The 18194-nt window shown below is 33.0% G+C and overlaps 2 protein-coding genes across 2 annotated transcripts; both read right to left on the bottom strand.

The window, feature by feature from the left end:
• Nucleotides 1–4974: 4974 nt before the first annotated feature.
• On the bottom strand, nt 4975–8575 carry LOC136208284 (thylakoid lumenal 15.0 kDa protein 2, chloroplastic). Its single transcript, XM_065999096.1, has 6 exons — nt 8288–8575; nt 8103–8206; nt 7719–7809; nt 6851–6919; nt 6383–6492; nt 4975–5449 (listed from the first exon to the last, which is right to left on the bottom strand). Exons 1-6 carry the CDS (start codon nt 8499–8501, stop codon nt 5357–5359), a joined length of 681 nt encoding a protein of 226 aa, XP_065855168.1. The 5' UTR covers nt 8502–8575; the 3' UTR covers nt 4975–5356.
• Nucleotides 8576–14107: 5532 nt separating this feature from the next.
• LOC136208296 (uncharacterized) lies at nt 14108–16694 on the bottom strand. Its single transcript, XM_065999110.1, has 3 exons — nt 16487–16694; nt 14629–14707; nt 14108–14362 (listed from the first exon to the last, which is right to left on the bottom strand). The coding sequence occupies exons 1-3, from the start codon at nt 16636–16638 to the stop codon at nt 14297–14299; spliced, it is 297 nt and encodes a 98-aa protein (XP_065855182.1). The 5' UTR covers nt 16639–16694; the 3' UTR covers nt 14108–14296.
• Nucleotides 16695–18194: the final 1500 nt, after the last annotated feature.

Genomic DNA, 18194 nt, shown 5'->3' with positions numbered 1-18194 from the left:
GCGGGGCGTACTACGCTGGAGACTGCTTCTCCTCCAAGTTCTCACCTTGTAGGGGGGGACCATTTTCTACTCTTGATAATTACTATTTTGCCATTACTCCTTATTTACTAGACTACCATTACTCCCTAACTTTCCTATCTTACCCTTGTTCACATGCTTTGCTAAGAAATCCTATTCAAGGGTTTTTAATCTTTATTCACATGTTGAGAGGAAGTATTTAAGCCTCTCTTTTTGTAATGTTCAAGAACTTTGATAATATTGAAATTGAAAGCCTCCGTTGGAGCACCAAGGTTTATCCTTGTGGGTTTATTAACCTTCTAGTTGAGCTAGAGAAGTTTGTAATCTTTGTTGGTTTACGATTAAAACTTTCACCGACTTTAATCTACATCAGACACACGTGATATCCAAAAAAAATAAAATAAAAATATACTTTTTAGTTGCGACATGTCATTTTTAAGGAGTTGAGTTAAGCAAATAAAAATATACTATATTTTTGCAGACATATGGTTGTCTTGTCAAAAGCTAGTATTTTTCACACATCACAATTCCAATTATTTTTTATATTTGAATTGGACAGAATGACTATTAAACTAAAAATTAAAGTTTACCGAACATAAAATAAAGTTAAGTGAGTTTTGTGAAACATATCCTAAATTCTAGTAACTATCTGTGTAATTTACCCATACATCCTCTAATATTTTTAAATGTCATCATTACCGTAAAATCACGTATTACCTGCAAACATGACATGAAAACGAAAAAATCCTGATTGGATTGACACGATTACGACACAAAACTTTTTGTATTCAGATAGAATTGACTCATTTGACTGTAACCCAAAAATCGACACAACACGAAAACGACAAGATCCCAATTGGGTTGACACGATTACGACATATAACTTTTTGAATTCCCGATAGAATGGACTCCTTCGATAGTTACCCAAAAAATTGACATAACGCGAACACGACCCAGTTACCCGAATTACCATCTCAAACTCTAACAATGGTTAAAATAGAAGCATAAACCGCGTTAAGAAGACCCTACCTTCTGTAGCAGAGCTCTCTGTCGAAAATGAAGATTCACTACCTACACTAAAATAAATGATCAAATGGACCCATGCTGTCCTTCAGAAATTTCAGATCTTTTTTCAAAATTTCATCCCCAACCCATTATATATTTCCATCTTTTCTCCCCATTTCAACCACAAAAACATAAAATCACAAACAAAATCACAAAAAAAAAAATCAATTCTTTACTAAGTTCCTAACCACATTTTCCTTCACCAATATGACCATGAAAGGAGAAAGCATTAGAAGCTTAATGATGCTTAAGCTTCTCATCCGGAAGCTACACCGAAGCCTCTTCCTTAATTCCGCGGCGTCGAATGGAGTCTCCATTCGCCTCGATGGTGAAGAAAAGGCGGCGAAAATGGTACCGGGGGATGTCAAACAAGGGTATTTTGCGGTGAATGCAATGAAGGACGGGGAGCCAACAACACGGTTTGTTGTGGAGCTCGACTTCCTAAATGATCCGGCTTTTATGAACTTGTTAGAGGAAGCGGAAGAAGAATATGGTTTCCAACAGACGGGGGTGCTTGCGGTTCCTTGTCGAGCTCATGAATTGGAAACAATTCTAGGCAACGGGAGAAAGAGAAGGATGAGCGCTCAATGGTAGTATCGTAATGCTAAATTGCTAATGCTATAACTCTAAATCTAGTTGTTTATTTGGGTTTGAGGTTGATTACGCGCCAAATTAACTGAATCTTTTTCTAATTGAAGTCACGGATTTAACTGTGTTCTTTTGTTATTTGCGATTGTTGCGTAAGTTATAATATTAATGTTACATCTAAATCCAGTTACTTAACGGTTCGAGATTCATCAAATCCTTGATAAATCTTTCCTTTTTTTAATGAGGAATCTTTTTCTAATTAAAGATTTAACAAAATGGTTCTTTTGTCTCTACGAGGTTTTGTTTAACCATAAAGATCCTAAGACAAAGGTTTAGGTCTCAAATTTTTTAATCAAAATAAGTTTTTTTATATATAAAAAAATTCAAAACACATGCATTATTCAAAATAAATAATTTACAATAATAATTAGTTATATTTAAGTAAAAAAATCTTTAATAAATTATGTAATTACTATAAATTAGTATTTTATTGTGTTTAACTTTTCTATAACTATTTATAGTAGATGTTAACGCTTTGTTGAAAATTATAAGCATGATTTATCAATCTTTTACTCTCTTTTTTTCTACCCATTACAATAATATAGGATAAATTACTATGATGAATTTTACCCATTTTAACGTTATGGTTATTGAATTTCAATTCTTAATGTCCATTAAATTTTACATTTTTTAACATCGTGACCACTCAACTTTATCTCAAAATAATCGTTAACAACTTCAAAATGACAATATTCAAGATTAAAATTGTTCAGAATGATATTTACTGTGAAATCACATTTTTTATTTTCCAAAATCACATTTTGGAGTTTTCTCTCCCTAGAAATTCACCCTCTCCTAACCAAACAACACCTAAATGACCTCCAAACGAAAAGTTTCAAGAATTAAAGTTCCTTAGAGTATCATTAACTCTTCGAATTTTTTTATCTTGAGACCGTCAATGGTCGTTTTGAGGTGTTGAGTGGCCACGGGACGTTAAAAAAGTGTAAAATTCATTGGACATACCGTTAAAAATTAAAATTCAATGGCCACAATGTTAAAATTGGGTAAAATTCAGTGGTAGTGGGTGTAATTGACCCCAATAATATTAGCTACTTAATTTCTACAGATTACAACTTACAACAGGAAAAAAGAACTTCCTAGAAAAATTTATAACGAAAGTTTAATTAAACTAGAAAAATAAATTTTACATAAGAAAAACTTAATTTTTTTTTTTAAATGTGGATAATTTTTAAAATGTCTAATTGAATAATTTGTTTTAGGCCTCTCGAGATGTGGAGCCAAAGCCTTTAGTAGATGAGGAGTGTTTGCTTATGATTGAAAAACAATTATTGATAATTAAGCCTTATTTGTTTGTCAAAAAGTATTGTATAAGTGAAAATTTCATGTTGAAAAAAAAATTCCAATGTTTAGATACAACATCGAAAAACGGAAAAAATGATAGGTAATTGTTTTTTCAAAAAAAAGAATAAAAAGGAATAAAATAGGACTAAAATCGCGGGTGCTTTTATTTAAGATATAATAAAGCTCAAAAAAATTATTAAATGTTTATTCTTTTCAAAATATTAAAATATTTTTCTCACTTTCTTCCTAAAAAAATTTGTTAACTGATTTAAAAAAAATTTGTTGACATATTTTTATAAGCAAATATAAACTGGAAAATCATGATATACAATATTTTTCCATAAGTATCTACAATAACACACAACAAATAATCAGAAGTCATTTTCAATATTGTTAAGACACTTATTATAAGCTAAAAATCTTGATTTATTTAAATCTTTTTATTTACTTCTAACAAATATCCATATGTGAGAGAACCTAAAAAAGTTAACATCAACATAAACCAACATAAACCAGCAGGACTCACTTTCAAAAAAATTGTCCCACAAAAAAACACCTAAAATACTACCTCTTAAAGGTCAAAAAAAAAAAAAAAAAAAATTACAAGACAAAAAATATGACGATCCGATCTTAAAAGGGTGGCACCGGATGGAAGGATTGAGCTAAATGTGGCTTTAAAGGATGGTCATGGGGATAAAAATGAATTGAATCTCACGTTGAAAAATGAAGAGAGAGAGTGACTAAACTATATTAATTAAGTGTTCATTTAATACATGTAAACGGTTTTAAAGTAGTGAGACCAAAGAATGAGATTTTGATCAAAGCAGACAATATCTACATGATATTAGACCGGACTGTTACAATTGGTTTTAAACTGAGTCTCCGCGTACGATATGTTTAAGGTTGTAAATGAATCGAATGGCTCATGAATGGTTCGGCGGTTGGCTGGATAAAAGCTCGATTGTATTCAAGCCGATTTATAACAAGCCAAGTTTGAGCCGATTTTGATGCTCGATTAAATGAGTCGAACTTGAGTACGGTAAAATTCGACTCGAAAACACACAGACAGACTCAATTATAGGTTCATAAACAAGCTCATAAACAACCTCGATTATAATGTTCACAAATAGGCTCGTGAACAAACTTGGTTCAATTATGTCTTTTATAATAGTATTTCTTGAATGAAGGGGCAAACTTAGAATTTTATCAAAGTTTAGGATTTTTGAGATAATTGATGAATTAAAACATATACATGTGTGTGTTTTTTATTATTATTTAATTTGCTAAACTTTATATTATTTAATTTGCTACTAGGTGGGCAAACACAATAAATAAGCAAGAAACAAACTGTTCACGAGAAGCTTGTTTATTTATCCACGAGTTTTGTTCGCAAGCTTGCTTATTAATGAGTTGTTCACGAGCAAATTTCATAAACAGCATTAACAGGCTGCTAGCGAGCAAATTTACGAACAGACTCAACAAGTTGTTCGCTAGCAAAACTCGTGAACAAATAAACGAGTTGCTCACGAGCAGCTCCAAACAAATAATTTTCTTAATGAGTCGAGTTCAAACCGAGCTAGCTAAGCATGAGCAAATCAAGACTCAGCTCGGCTCGGCTCGGCTCAGCTTGATTACAACCTTATATGTGATGGTTCGAGGATGAACCAGGCAGAAGATAGTAGGCATGTAACGAGTCGGTTCTGAGGGGGTGGGTGTCGGTATTAAAGGTTTGAGAAAAAGCGGCCTAAAAGATGACGATAAAAGTAGTAATGAACTAAATCTCACATTAAAAAAATAGAAAGAGAGTAATTGAAATATATTAGTAAAGTATGTATTTCATACATGTGAACACGTTTAACAATATCTACGAGATATTAGACCATCCTAATATAATAAACTTAAAAATTAGACGGGCACTAATGCCATCTGACACAGAGAGAATGGAAAAATACTTGTATATTTCGTATAATGAAGTGCATATACAAACATCAAAGTATGTTATGCTAAGAAATATCACATTTATTCTGATTCCTATAATCATAGCTGCAGCAATACATTCTGTAACAAATTTTCCGGAGACAGCTCAGGGCCCGGGGGCCGCAGCCCCTGTCTCCGGCACCACCCCTGAGTAGGGGTGGTGCCGCCCTGGGCAGCCCTCCAGGTACGAAATCCTGGCTCCGCCACTGCTTATCATAATCTAAAAAATTGAATTTTGTTAATCTTTTCAACAAATATCCACAATTCTTACAATTTGTGAGAGGAGATTAAGAGAATTACAAATGAATTGTTCAAGCAGACTGGAGAGTGAAAACAATCTTCAGACTTATTTTATCTCAGAGCAATTGGTGGAGCCAACAGGTTCTCTCAAGCAACTAGATATTGCCATCACTGCTGATTCAATTGATGCATCTTCACCCTGTACCATCATCAAATCCGTAAAAAAAGAAATGATACGTGTCATCATATGATTCTTCGTTTCTAAACATGTAGTGATCTGATACTGGGACGTATATTATTTTGAACTAATTTGATAAAAAGAAAATGATAATTTGAAAGATCCATATGTAGATGAAGATATCGATATGTAGGTGAAGATCATTTTCGGTATTCGGGATGATCCTAAGTGGGTCCCACACAGACACACGACCAGCACTCGTAGGACCAAGCTTATTGGACTTAAGCGCATCAAGCATATGGTCCAGGTGATTAAGATACTAGCGCAATTTAACTCATTCAATCAATGTTCGAATCCTGAAGTTGGGAATATAGTTGTGACTAAAATACTTGGTGAAAAAGTTTTTTTTTCCAATAGGAACCTACCTAGCTCGAATCTGAAATAGCCTGAATTATCAGCCAAAAATACCGGCTGGTTAGACCACAAAAAAAAATAGGGGCATTACACCTAAACATGATACAATTCTAACTAGGAAGTACTCTCCTTTCCATACAATTGGACTCACTCTATGTAAAGGGAAGACTCAAGTGAGTCGATTAGAGCCGAGATGGATGCAGGATTTATTAATAGTTTAGTGATTTATGGATGCTTGATTAATCTTTTCTGGGTGTTTTGTAAAAAAAAAAAAATTGAAGCTCCGTATACAATTTTCGTGAAGTTTTGTGGCGTTTTTTTTTATGACTAGTGGATGCAGAAACTCCCTCTTGGACCTAAGACACATTGATTCAAAACCAAACTGACAAAATCCAATATTATAGTACCAAAATAATACAAAACCCTAACTTGAAGGACCAAGTTCATCCTTTATCCAAAATTCTTTTGATATTAAATTATGTGCAGAATCTAGACAGAATTAAAATTGAAATTAAAAATCAAGTTAGCTTGGAGCCTTACCTGCTCTTTCCAATAAAACATGTTCCCATATTTCCCTGCTAGACGACTCCAAAAGCTTCGGGGAATGTCTAGATCAACAGAATCTCCAACATTGAAATTTAAAATATTTCCTGAACAGATAAATTTGAAAGTAATCAACTGATCAAATTGTCAAAAGAATAGGAAACTGTCTACATATATTATGTATACCCTCTAATTTGGACCAAACGTCTATTGACTTTCTAAACTTTCAAAAGAATCTTTTTCCGCTCTCCCAACTTATTTAAACTGTCATAACTAACCCTTATTTCCACGTGACGATACCACACTATACAAGCCATTGACAGTTTAAGCGAATTGAGATGGCAGAAAGCTCATTTTAAGTAACAGAAAAGTTGTTTCAAGCAAGTTGAAGTGGCGGAAAAATCATTTTGAAAGTTTAAGAGGTTGAATATGTATTAAGCAAATGTAAAATCCAAGCAGTTGTACCAAATGTGGGATCTGCAACAAAGACAATTGTCCTATCATCCACTTGCCAGAAATCCCTAATTGCCAATCCTAGAAAAATAACAGATCAAGCAGTCATTTAATTTTAAATACAACAACAAAGCCTTAGTTCCGAAATGATTCGGGATTATTTAATTTTAAATCATTAAAAAAAAATGTCTGTAGGATATATGGAAATACTAAAAATATCAGATAAATTGCATCCACGCGATTACTACTGAATTTCATTTTCAGCTAATAAGAGCACTGAATTTCACATTTGATTTCCATAAAGTAATTTCGATCAATTTCTGTATAAAAATTCACCGAAATGTTGACTAGCGCAAAAATAATAACTATATGCCAAGTAAACTTCAAGTCAAACAAGAATATAAGTCGATAACCACACCCTACCCTGCCTCCTTGAATTTCATTTTTTTTGGGCTTAGGATGTAACGGGCGTAATCACACCACAAAAGTCGGTGGTATGACGCTTTGTTGACATATAGTGTGTTACATCAGTCAACGTTCAAGTGAGTACTTGTATACACAAATTCAACGAAAGAAATTTATTAAAATCTAATGTAAAATTTAGTAATTTCATTGAAAAAAAGAAGTGCCACGATGAGAATCATGCGGCTGTCATGTAACGCTTAAAAGTAAGTTATGTTTAACATGCTTTAGTTTAGTTAGTATATAATGAAATGTCTCTTGTGTCTGTCAATATTCCGGTGAGTTTTTAAACACAAATGAACCCGAAATGACTTTATTACAATCAAATATGAAGTTCTGAAGAGTTTTCTATAACTTTCATAAAAAAAAAATATGAAGGTAGACTCTGAACTTCAATGGCATTTTATCCTAAAAATACCTGGTGTATCAGGATAATTTTGAGCTAAAACTCTTAATTTGAATCCTGTATCCTTCTCAATCTCTGCAATTTCCTTTGCAAGTCTTTTCTCCTGCAAATAACTTATGTAGCATTTCTGACTTCTCTAGTTAAAAGCAGAATCTCCGGCAAATTGTACCGATAATAACTTCATTTTCTTTCAATAAAATTAATAAATTTCTTAATTTGTGTATAAAAAGATACTATGCTATATAAATTGATCCAAATAACTTTATTGAAATCAAATGTTGCATAATTTTATTAAAATAATGAAGTTTGCAATCCAGACGCCCAAACTTCGGTAAGAGAGGTACATTTTAGCCATAGAATCTTTATCCCCAAACAGAAAAGAAGAATGAACCGCACCTGGCCATCGGAGAGGAAACCGGCAACATCTATAACGGTAGTGAACTCTTTAGGAAGCAATTCCGGCTTGTTAACTCCGACTTTTGCCTCAGCAAACTCCACTCCTACAAAATCCAAGTACTTGTACTACATTTCCTCAGAAATTGGGGAAAAAAAAGAATAGGAAAGAGATAACCCATACTTGCCTGAAAGTGATAAACCAAGCGCGAGAGCTCCGGAGAGAAGCAAATTCAAATATTTGGATCGGAAATTGACGGCGCAATTGCTGGAATAAGTTGAATTTTGGATTGAAGAGGGTGGCCGGAAGCTTGGCCACGACGCCGTAATGGACGGTGTTAATGAAGGAGGAGAGGTGAATCTGAGCGGGAGAGAAGATGGAAAATGGAGAAACGACGACATGGTTTCTTTCTCTGAGACCGTACAACTGACAGCTTATTCTTCGTTTGATAAGATAAACATAACAAATACATGTCCCTCAAATTCAAATATTCCATGAAATCTATCAAGTTGTATATAATGTTTTGGACAAGTTATACTATGCTACCGATACATTGGACCTTGCCAATAGAAACATGATAATTGTGCTTTTTTTTTCCTTACACCAATCATCTCCCAATGAGTTAGCATGATTCTCTTTTTTTCATTGGTTGGATCCATTGCACTCGGTCCACCGTAGAAGTTCTCATTTAGTTAGTTCTCCGAACTTGTGAAAAATATAATCAATTAATCATTCAAACAAAAGTTAAATACAAAAAATGTATTGCACGTCTCTTAAAAGAAAAAAAAAAGTAAACAACTAAGTTCGGGATATGCAGTTCTAATAGTAGAGAAGACAAGTTTTACAGTTGAATAGGTAAGAACTTAATTTTTAATATATTCTATGAATTATGTAATAACATTTTAAGGTGCGTGCAACACATATTTCGGATGTAGCTTACTTGTTTTACAACCAAGTGATTAATTGATTACATTTTACGTAAGTTTATAAAGCTAACTGGACATTTTAAGCAAGTTGATGGGCTAACGAGACACTTTGAAAGTTCAGGAGATCAATCGAACTTTTTGGACAAGTTCAGTGAGCAAATGATGTATTAAGCGTATTCTAAAAGTGAACTTTTTTTTAAATAATCCCATTACTTGTTGAGTTTGTTTCAAATGGGTATTTATGGTAAGCGATTTTGATCATATGGACCTTAATGACCATATATTGGGTCATTCATTGTTAGATCTAGACTTATTAGAATTAGAATCTTATGGATGAATACCTTTATTATAATCCTTGTTGTTACCATGTTCCTTTTATTTGAGCCTTTTTTACTCGATTTCTTCCACTTCTCTAGTTTATCATTTTTTATCAACTTGATGCCCTCATCATACACTCTCTCTTGAAAAGAAGTTATTTATTGAGTATGGAAGAAGCTCGTCGATCTTGAATGGACTAAACTCTTCATATTGAACGGAATTGGTGTTATTTCCAAAGAATTCGAGATGACCACCTCGCAAGTTTTCAGATTCACTTTCTCCACGATCTTGAAAGAATCAATTTTCTAGAGTTGAAGTTTGACACTCGATGCGCTTGAAAATATCTTGATGCTCGACTATACAAGAACTTCATCCCTGACCTCAAACTATAAATTTCCTTGATGTTATTCCTCATTGACTTTTATCTCTGCAGTCTTCTTCCACTCATCATCGATGTCAAAAGGAATGTCTCTTCAACACTTGTCGACCCATTTCTTAGTCATCCCACGAGCATTTATCTTAGCTCCCACATTACTTTGCATAGGGCAATCTCAAGTTTTCGTATCCTTCTATTCACCAATTCTAGATTTATCCACTCGGATTCCATTTTGCATCTCGCTTTTCTCTTTCTCCCTCTCTTTCTCCTTCTCAATTTCATTCTCAAGCTTATTCTTCTCCTTATCAATTTCATTCTTAAACTCGTTTTTCTCCTTATCAATCTTATTCTCGAACTCGTTATTCTCTTTCGCAACCCAATCTCGCTTTCCCACAAGTGATTTTTTCAAGCACATCACTACCCTCGTTTGAAATCAATCCATCAGTTACACACCATTTGTGATGGATTACACACCATTTGAAAGACTCATCTCTCATGTGATTCTTTTTATAGATCAAGTCAGTTATTCTATTTTTCAAGTTTTCCAGACTGTTTAACTCGTCACATCCTAACACATTTGATCCACCAACATCTTTTCCATCACTCATATCCTTCAATCTTCATGCATAAAGTGATTTTGTCCTTCTCCTCGTAGCAAGTTCCAACCCCATTTCATTCTCCCCTTCTTCAAGATCAATACCCCCATCTTCTTTAAGCATATTAGTAAAGTTATTTCAAAGGAAAATTTTCTCAAACGCATAGGGAGCATTCTTTCCAACATAAGCTTCCCTAATACCATATAAAAAAATCAATCTCCCTAATGTCCTCACCTAGTAAAAGGCATTCATCCTCATTCATACAAAGATCCAAATTCTCAATTACAATTTTATTATCTCATAAACTCAAAATGAGAACTTAAATCATCTTCAACAAGAGAATCATCCAACTTCCCACTAACAGTTTCAATACTTATATCTTCAATATAAGAATCTGACAAATTATGATTTATCTCTATGATTTGGATTAAAGAGAAATTGGTGATGATTCCTTTTAGAAATAAATGAGTCTTCTTGATATGAAGAGAGAGCTTTCTTTTCTCCACCATTTAGTTATTTCAAGAATTACTCAAAATCTCTCACCATCTCTTGTCTCAAGCTTTGAAGATCAATTCTAAACTCTTCCATGAAAGTTTTTCTCTCCACCTCAATCTTTTGTCTTGCACCTTCAATTTTTCAAGTACTTCATTGTTGTGCTTCAAACTTTGATGGAATTCAATACTCAAGTAAGTATTAGATTAAGAAATGATCAAAGACTAACACCAAATAATGCAGACATGGGTTGAGAGAAAGAATTGGGTGTTGGTTTTAACCATAAACCAACAAATAAGATTTACAAGCTTGAATTTGAAGGGATTGAAAACCTAAAATATAAAAGGGTAAATAATTATAAAGTCCTTATGTTTTTGCTTAACATACTAGTAGGTCCATCCTATTATTATAAGGTCCTTAAGTTTTATTTTAATCAACTTTTAGTCCTTCCATGTGTTTTTGTAGATGAAAGTCCAAATTGCCCCTAGTTATTTACATAAAAAACTTATTTTTAATTTCAAATTTAATGGAAATAGTTTTAATAAAGTTTATGAAGTATATAATACCGAAATTTATGTAATTGTATATACTAATCATTAAAAATGTATTTTTATTCTCTTAAATTTTTATTTTTTTTAATATAATTTAAACTAGCATTAAATATTAATAAATTTTTTAAAAAATCATAATTTTTTTTCATTTATAAAATTTATTAGAGATAAATAAAGATTACTTTTTACAATTTATATAGTTTTGCTCTTATTTTGATAATTTTTGAAATATTTTTCATTCATTTTTTTAGTCAATAAAATTTAGGCTACTAAATTAAATTTCTATAATTATATAAAATTTAATAAATTAATTACTCAATATTATAGAGATTATGCAGAAAAAAAAATATTGTAGAGACTATATAGGAAAAAAGGAGAAAAAAACATAAAATTGGAAAAATAGATATTTTATTATTAAAATATAGAATAAAGGGTAATTTTGGTATTTTAAAATTTATTTGGTATAGTTTGACCATTGACTCAAACATAAGGACTAAGGAGTTGATGAAACTAAAAACTGAGGGACTATATAATTATTTCTAAAAACAGAGGGACTAACTAGTGTATTAAGTAAAAACTCAGGGACTTTATAATTATTTACCCAATATAAAAGGACGAACCTTAATTTCTCTCAAATGAGGAATTCTGATTTATTTTTTTAGGGTAAATTCTAAAAAAAACCCATGTGGTTTCATGTTATTCCAAAAAAACTCTTGTGGTTTGTTAATACAAAAAAAAAGGACTGTGGTTTGCGCCGTTACCCGAAAAACGAAAAATGGCTTAACACCGTTAAAGTGCTGACGTGGCACAGGGGTAAGGTTGGAAATTCGAATTTTTTTTATTTTTTTATTTTTTTTCCCTCTCTCTCTCCTCCTTCTTCTTCCTTCTTCTTTCTTCTCCTTCTTCTTCTTCTTCTTCCTTCTTCTTCTTCTTTTTCTTTTTCCTTTTTCTTCTTCTTCCTCCTTATTCTTCCTTCTTTTTTTTCTTTTTTTTTTTAAGTTTCCGGAAATCTGGAAATCCAGAAATCTGGAAAATCCAGTAAGAATCTCAATACAAATTCATTCATCAATGCAGCAGTTGGGTTATTTATTCTACTGATCTAATTTCTTCAATGGTGTTATTGTTCATATTCCTGCAAAAATTATATGCTTGCCATTAGAGCTAAATAAAAAAAAAGGCTTAATGCTTCTCCAGCCCCCTTAACTTGTCCAAATTGGTCATTTTACCCCTCCAACTCATCGAATGTCCTATTTACCCCCCTTAACTCCATAAAAATGGTATTTCTCACCCCCTTAACTTGTCCAAATTTGTCATTTTACCCCTTCTCAACTCATCGAATATCCTATTTACCTCCTTAACTCCATAAAAGTGGTATTTCTCACCACTTATGATCATATTTACCCTCTTAACTCCATAAAAATGGTATTTCTTATCCCTTTATAGTAGTCAAAAAATTTGAAAAGAGAAAGAACGGATAAAAAATAAAAATAACAAGAACATTAATATACACAAGTTAAATACATTATATGTAGGGATAATGTACCAAAATAGGCCTATGATTTTTGGGGAAGTATCAATTTAGGTTCCACTTACAAAATAGCATAAATATAGGTTTAACGTTTAAAAAAAGTTATCAATTTAGACTTTGATAACGGATTGTAAGGGGTGAAAAATACCACTTTTATGGAGTTAAGGGGGGTAAATAGAACATTCTATGAGTTGGGGGGATAAATGGACAAGTTGAGGGGGTGAGAAATACCACTTTTATGGAGTTAAGGGGGTAAATAGGACATTCGATGAGTTCATGGGATAAAATGATCAATTTGGACAAGTTAAGGGGGTTGGGGAAGCATTAGGCCTAAAAAAAAAGAAACTGAATGTATACATATACACAAATAAACTTGCTCTCGCTTTGCTTTGTTTCTAAAGACCGTTGTCGTCTTATCTCTCACCAACCCCCTTTGCATTTCCTATCACCGAAATTCTAAGCAAAAGAACACAGGTTAGTAAAAAATTAAGAAAAAACTGAAAACACAAAGAACATAGAAAATATAGAACGGAGGCAAAAGGAGAAGATCAGTTCGAATCTGCCTGATCTTCCGAGGTTCGAAATCGTAGACCATCGCTTAGAGGAAATCAGAGGTTCGAATCTGCCTGATCTTCCGAGGTTCGAAATCGTAGACCATCGCTTAGAGGAAATCATCACCGTCGAGCAGGAAACGGCTAACGCACGAGTCGAAATTCCGGAGAATAGAAAATAGAGGAAGAAGAGGAAAGAACTGACAATCATGGAAGGTAGATCTATGAAAAAGGAAGAAGAAGAAAGAAGAGGAAGAAGAAGAAGAAGAAGGAGAGAGAGAGGGAAAAAAAATAAAAAAATAAAAAAAAATCGAATTTCCAACCTTACCCCTGTGCCACGTCAGCACTTTAACGGTGTTAAACCATTTTCCGTTTTTCGGGGTAACAGCGCAAACCACAATCCTTTTTTGTATTAACAAACCACAAGGGTTTTTTTTGGAATAACATGAAACCACATAGGTTTTTTTTGGAATTTACCCTTTTTTTTTATTCATAAAAGGTTGTAAATACATGTGCAATAAATGATTTATACCCTCTAGAACCTAAGTACAAAATTACCTCAAAATCAAAGTACATAAAAAATCCAACATAATACAAAGATAAAGTAACACCACAACCCGAATTATCACCCCTACAAAAAATGATTAAGCATAAACCAAAAACAGAGTGTTCTTTCAAAATCCAATGGTATGATAAGAAATTTTTGAAGAGTAAACATTTCAGAAATGTGTTTGAAACACCAGTACAAGAACTACAAGAGATAGGTAAGCAGAGAATAAGAAGACTTTTTTTGCTACAGATCTCATTTGTTCACAGAAAACTCCTCAAGGAGAATGTCTTGTTAAGCATAGAAAGAAGCTAGGGGAAGTAGACAGGCCAGTTGAAATAATACGAGTCTCGAACCTCCTTGTCCATCTCGTTCCACTGCAACAAAATAAAGTCATACAACATGATTTAAATAATAATTTGTTTGACACGATTATCATTTTTGTTTCATTTATATCATATATTATCATGTTCATGTGTAAGTGTAACATATAGACTGCATAACAAAATTGTGACACGATAACCCGTTTTGACACCTCTAATTCTTCATTATAAGCAGCAAAAGTTAGATGCATAGAAGAAGAATCATAGTGTCAGTGATGAATGCGACAAAATTTTAGCATTAGATTGTTTAAATAAATCACCTTAAATTTATATGGCTCATTCTTCTTCAGTGCTTTCTTCCAGTGGTACTGCTCAAATAGAAAGGCCTTGTCATGCCAACTGCATCCACATCGAACATAATCGAGCAAGATTAAAAACAGCAAAATACTAAATGTAACAAGCTAGCCGCTTCAAAAATCACATATTTTTAACGCAAGACTACAAAACGTTAATTGTCAATTTCAACACTAACAATAACCTAGAAAGCAATTGTAAATTGTAATACTGCGACTATACTCCAAGTTCTATTCATTCTAGCAAGAGTTTTTTTTTTTTTTTTTATAAATAACGAGCCTCTCTTTCTATGGTAACCAACTGCCACGGGTCAGACATGGGCTAGGCCAATGTCCCCGTATGGCGTCGAGACTTCCCCAATCCATCAGGCAGCCAACTAATACCAAGGGAGTATCTCCCCTATGAGCATTTTGCCAAGTCCTACATCCGATAGTACAACTGAACCCAAACCAATACTCATTACATTATCCAACAAGATTCCCTTACGTATCAAACCTCAACCCTCGTAAGAGGGTGCACTATGGGCATTACGGCCCCATTGTGTCCACGGGACTCCTCACCTATGGAGACATCCCGCCTCTCTTTCCCTAGGCAAGATGCCTGCCTCCTAGTCCCCAATGGACTAGGGTGGATCACTTAAGCCAAATGCTTGGTTTCTTTCTTCATCTGTATATTATATCAAATAAGGTCTCCTTCCCCCATTTGATTCTATTAAATGGTTTTGACTCGTTTCCATAATCTACGTGAATCAAATGTGAGGACGAAGCCACAGAAAAGAAATTGATCATCTTTGTGATAATAAAATAGAGTTAATAATACAATAAACACGGATGACTATTCCTTTTTGCCATTTTAATCAATCTAAGGGAAAGCAAAGAGAAATAGAAAATTTATTAACAATGAGATTGTCAAGCCACCAAATATAACTGCATCAAGTTCACAGAAAGCCCATTGTTACATCAGATTTATGAATTATGCAATTCAACTGAGGTTTAGAAAATTCTATCAATTATGAAGTCAACAAAGCCAATATGCAAACCCTAGCTAATAACAGGCAAATTGCCAAGCCATGATCCACCTTCAACGAGGACCAATAATATCCCTAAAACCTCCCTTACCCAGCCTATCAGCTCAGCCGTTTGATTGGACATACCACAAGTATGAGATAGCGTTCTCCAGCACAATTTGCAGAGATTAAGCTGCCAATCCTATTAAAATAAAATAAAAAAGTCCACTACACACTAAACCCCGCCAAATAATGATGAGAGCACCACTCTAAGTAGAAGGCACTCCATGCCCCATGGACAAAAGATTTCTCCCCCTCTCGCTGATTCTCTAATTGATATTTGTCTCCTCTCCGTCTCATCAAGCAACACTAACTTATGCATCCCTCATCAGACAACACCAAAGCGTCTAAGTACAGACACCAGACACCCAGCCCTACTCTAACACCATCGTTTTGCAGGTGAGCAGAGGACTTCATCAAGAAATTAGCAAGTAATCCCCAAATTACTAATGTTGTTGACATCAATAGCCAACAACCTAATCCATGCTTGTTCAATTATAAAGGAAAGTTGAACTTAAATAAGAACATAGATAGTGTTTGTGATCAGTTCACAGCCTTTGGTTCAACTACAAAGGGAAACTTAAACTTCATTTTCAGAACTTCACCACAGAAAACCCTCAACACATAACAAAATTCGTCCATAAACACAGGATATTGAACAAATAACAATCTAAATCACATAACATAATACGAAAAGCAGTGTAAAAACATTGAGAAACCCTAAATTGAGTAACGGATGAGGGAGAAGAAGAACAAACTTGAATTGGTTAGAAAGTTGCCAAAGGTAGGGATTGAAGAAAGTCATGGTAGAGAAAGCAGCAGAGCCAATCCATATATTCCAGAATCGGTCTGGGTCTGCGTGAGGAACTCCAGGGTCTCCTCTGTATGCATTTCCGAAGTACTTCTCCATTATCGCCCTTCTCCGTCTTCACTCTCTGCAAGGGGTTTATCCACACCGATTTTATACTCAACCCAATTAATTTTTATTTTTTTTACCCACTTAAATTTGGATTTTTCGTCTTAGTAATGCTAAAAATGCCAATTAATCCCTATAGTGGCAACACATGATCCGATTACACGGTAAGAAATCGACATGTAAGTTTAGTATTTGAGTTTAACTTAGTATGTCAGATATTATTTTTTGGTTGATACGCAAATTTTTTATTTGGGTTAGGATTGACATATTAATCTAAAAATAATATGAATATTTAGAATTATTGTTATATTCTCTCATATTTTTACGTGTCATAAAGGTAATAAAATTACAATTATTACTTGCAAACACGATTCAAACCTTCTATATTGTTATAAACACATTATACGACCCTCAACGTGATATTAGTGAAATTTTGGAAGGCTGAAAACACGATTATATGTGTACATAGTAAAATTATATGCGACCTGAAAACACGATTCGAAATTGATACTAACCCGATTAGGTTAACATGACTATGATACTAAAGTTTTTGAATTAGGTTAGAGTTGACTCATTTTGACACTAACCCGATATTGATACGATGCGAACACAATATGAACCCAATAATTGTCATCTCTAAATATGTATATTTAATAATAAGCCTGATCCGACCCAAATATAGAGTTTGTTAGGTTTGGGATTTATCTCAAAATCTAGGCGCGGCCCATCCAAAAATTTTACATACAGAATTACAAATTAATATTCTAAGTTTTTTTAACTCTAATTCGTTTAATCCCTCATAGTTTATTTCAAAAAAAAGAAAAAAATTGGTTAAGGTACAAAAAATATCCTTAACATTTTGGATCAGTAGCAATTTTACTCATAACATCTAAAATGGTGCAATTTTACCCCTAATATTAGAAGCCAAAATAATTTTATCCATAATGTTGATAAATTGGGTTAATTTGAAACATTGTTGTAAAAGACTAATATTTTTATTCCTTATTCCATGTTTTTTTATAATTTAATAATAGAATTGGAGATTAATATTTATAAATTCGGTGAATTTTTTGAATTTTTTATATCTAATTCGTACAAAAAGATATTATATTTTTTTTCACATCTCAACATATGTTTGCGATTTGTTACTGATAAAATGACGCATGTGTGAAATTTAGATGACAAGATTCATGACCAATAAGACAGTTTGATGAATTATTTCTCAAATTGACACAATTTATCAACGTTAGAGATAAAAATTGCTCTTGGTTTCGATGTAAAATTATATCATTTTAGACGTTAGGATAAAATTGCTCCTACCCAAAATGTTAGAGGTATTTTTACATCTTAACTCAACAAAATCCATAAACGGAACTTTTTTTAATTTAATAATGTTTAATATTCCATAAATGAACTTTTTTTTAATTTAAAAATCCAAAATATGCAATTTAAGATAAAGCAAGATGTTTGTAAATAAAATTAGGGTTACACGTTGTTTGGCCGATTTGCAGACTGGTATCTGTGATATTTTTTTACAAACGTAATTCCGT

Source organism: Euphorbia lathyris, chromosome 10 (genome assembly GCF_963576675.1).
Source record: "Euphorbia lathyris chromosome 10, ddEupLath1.1, whole genome shotgun sequence".
In the NCBI taxonomy this organism is placed as follows: Eukaryota; Viridiplantae; Streptophyta; class Magnoliopsida; order Malpighiales; family Euphorbiaceae; genus Euphorbia; species Euphorbia lathyris.
This window is presented reverse-complemented; position numbering and strand designations above follow the sequence as displayed.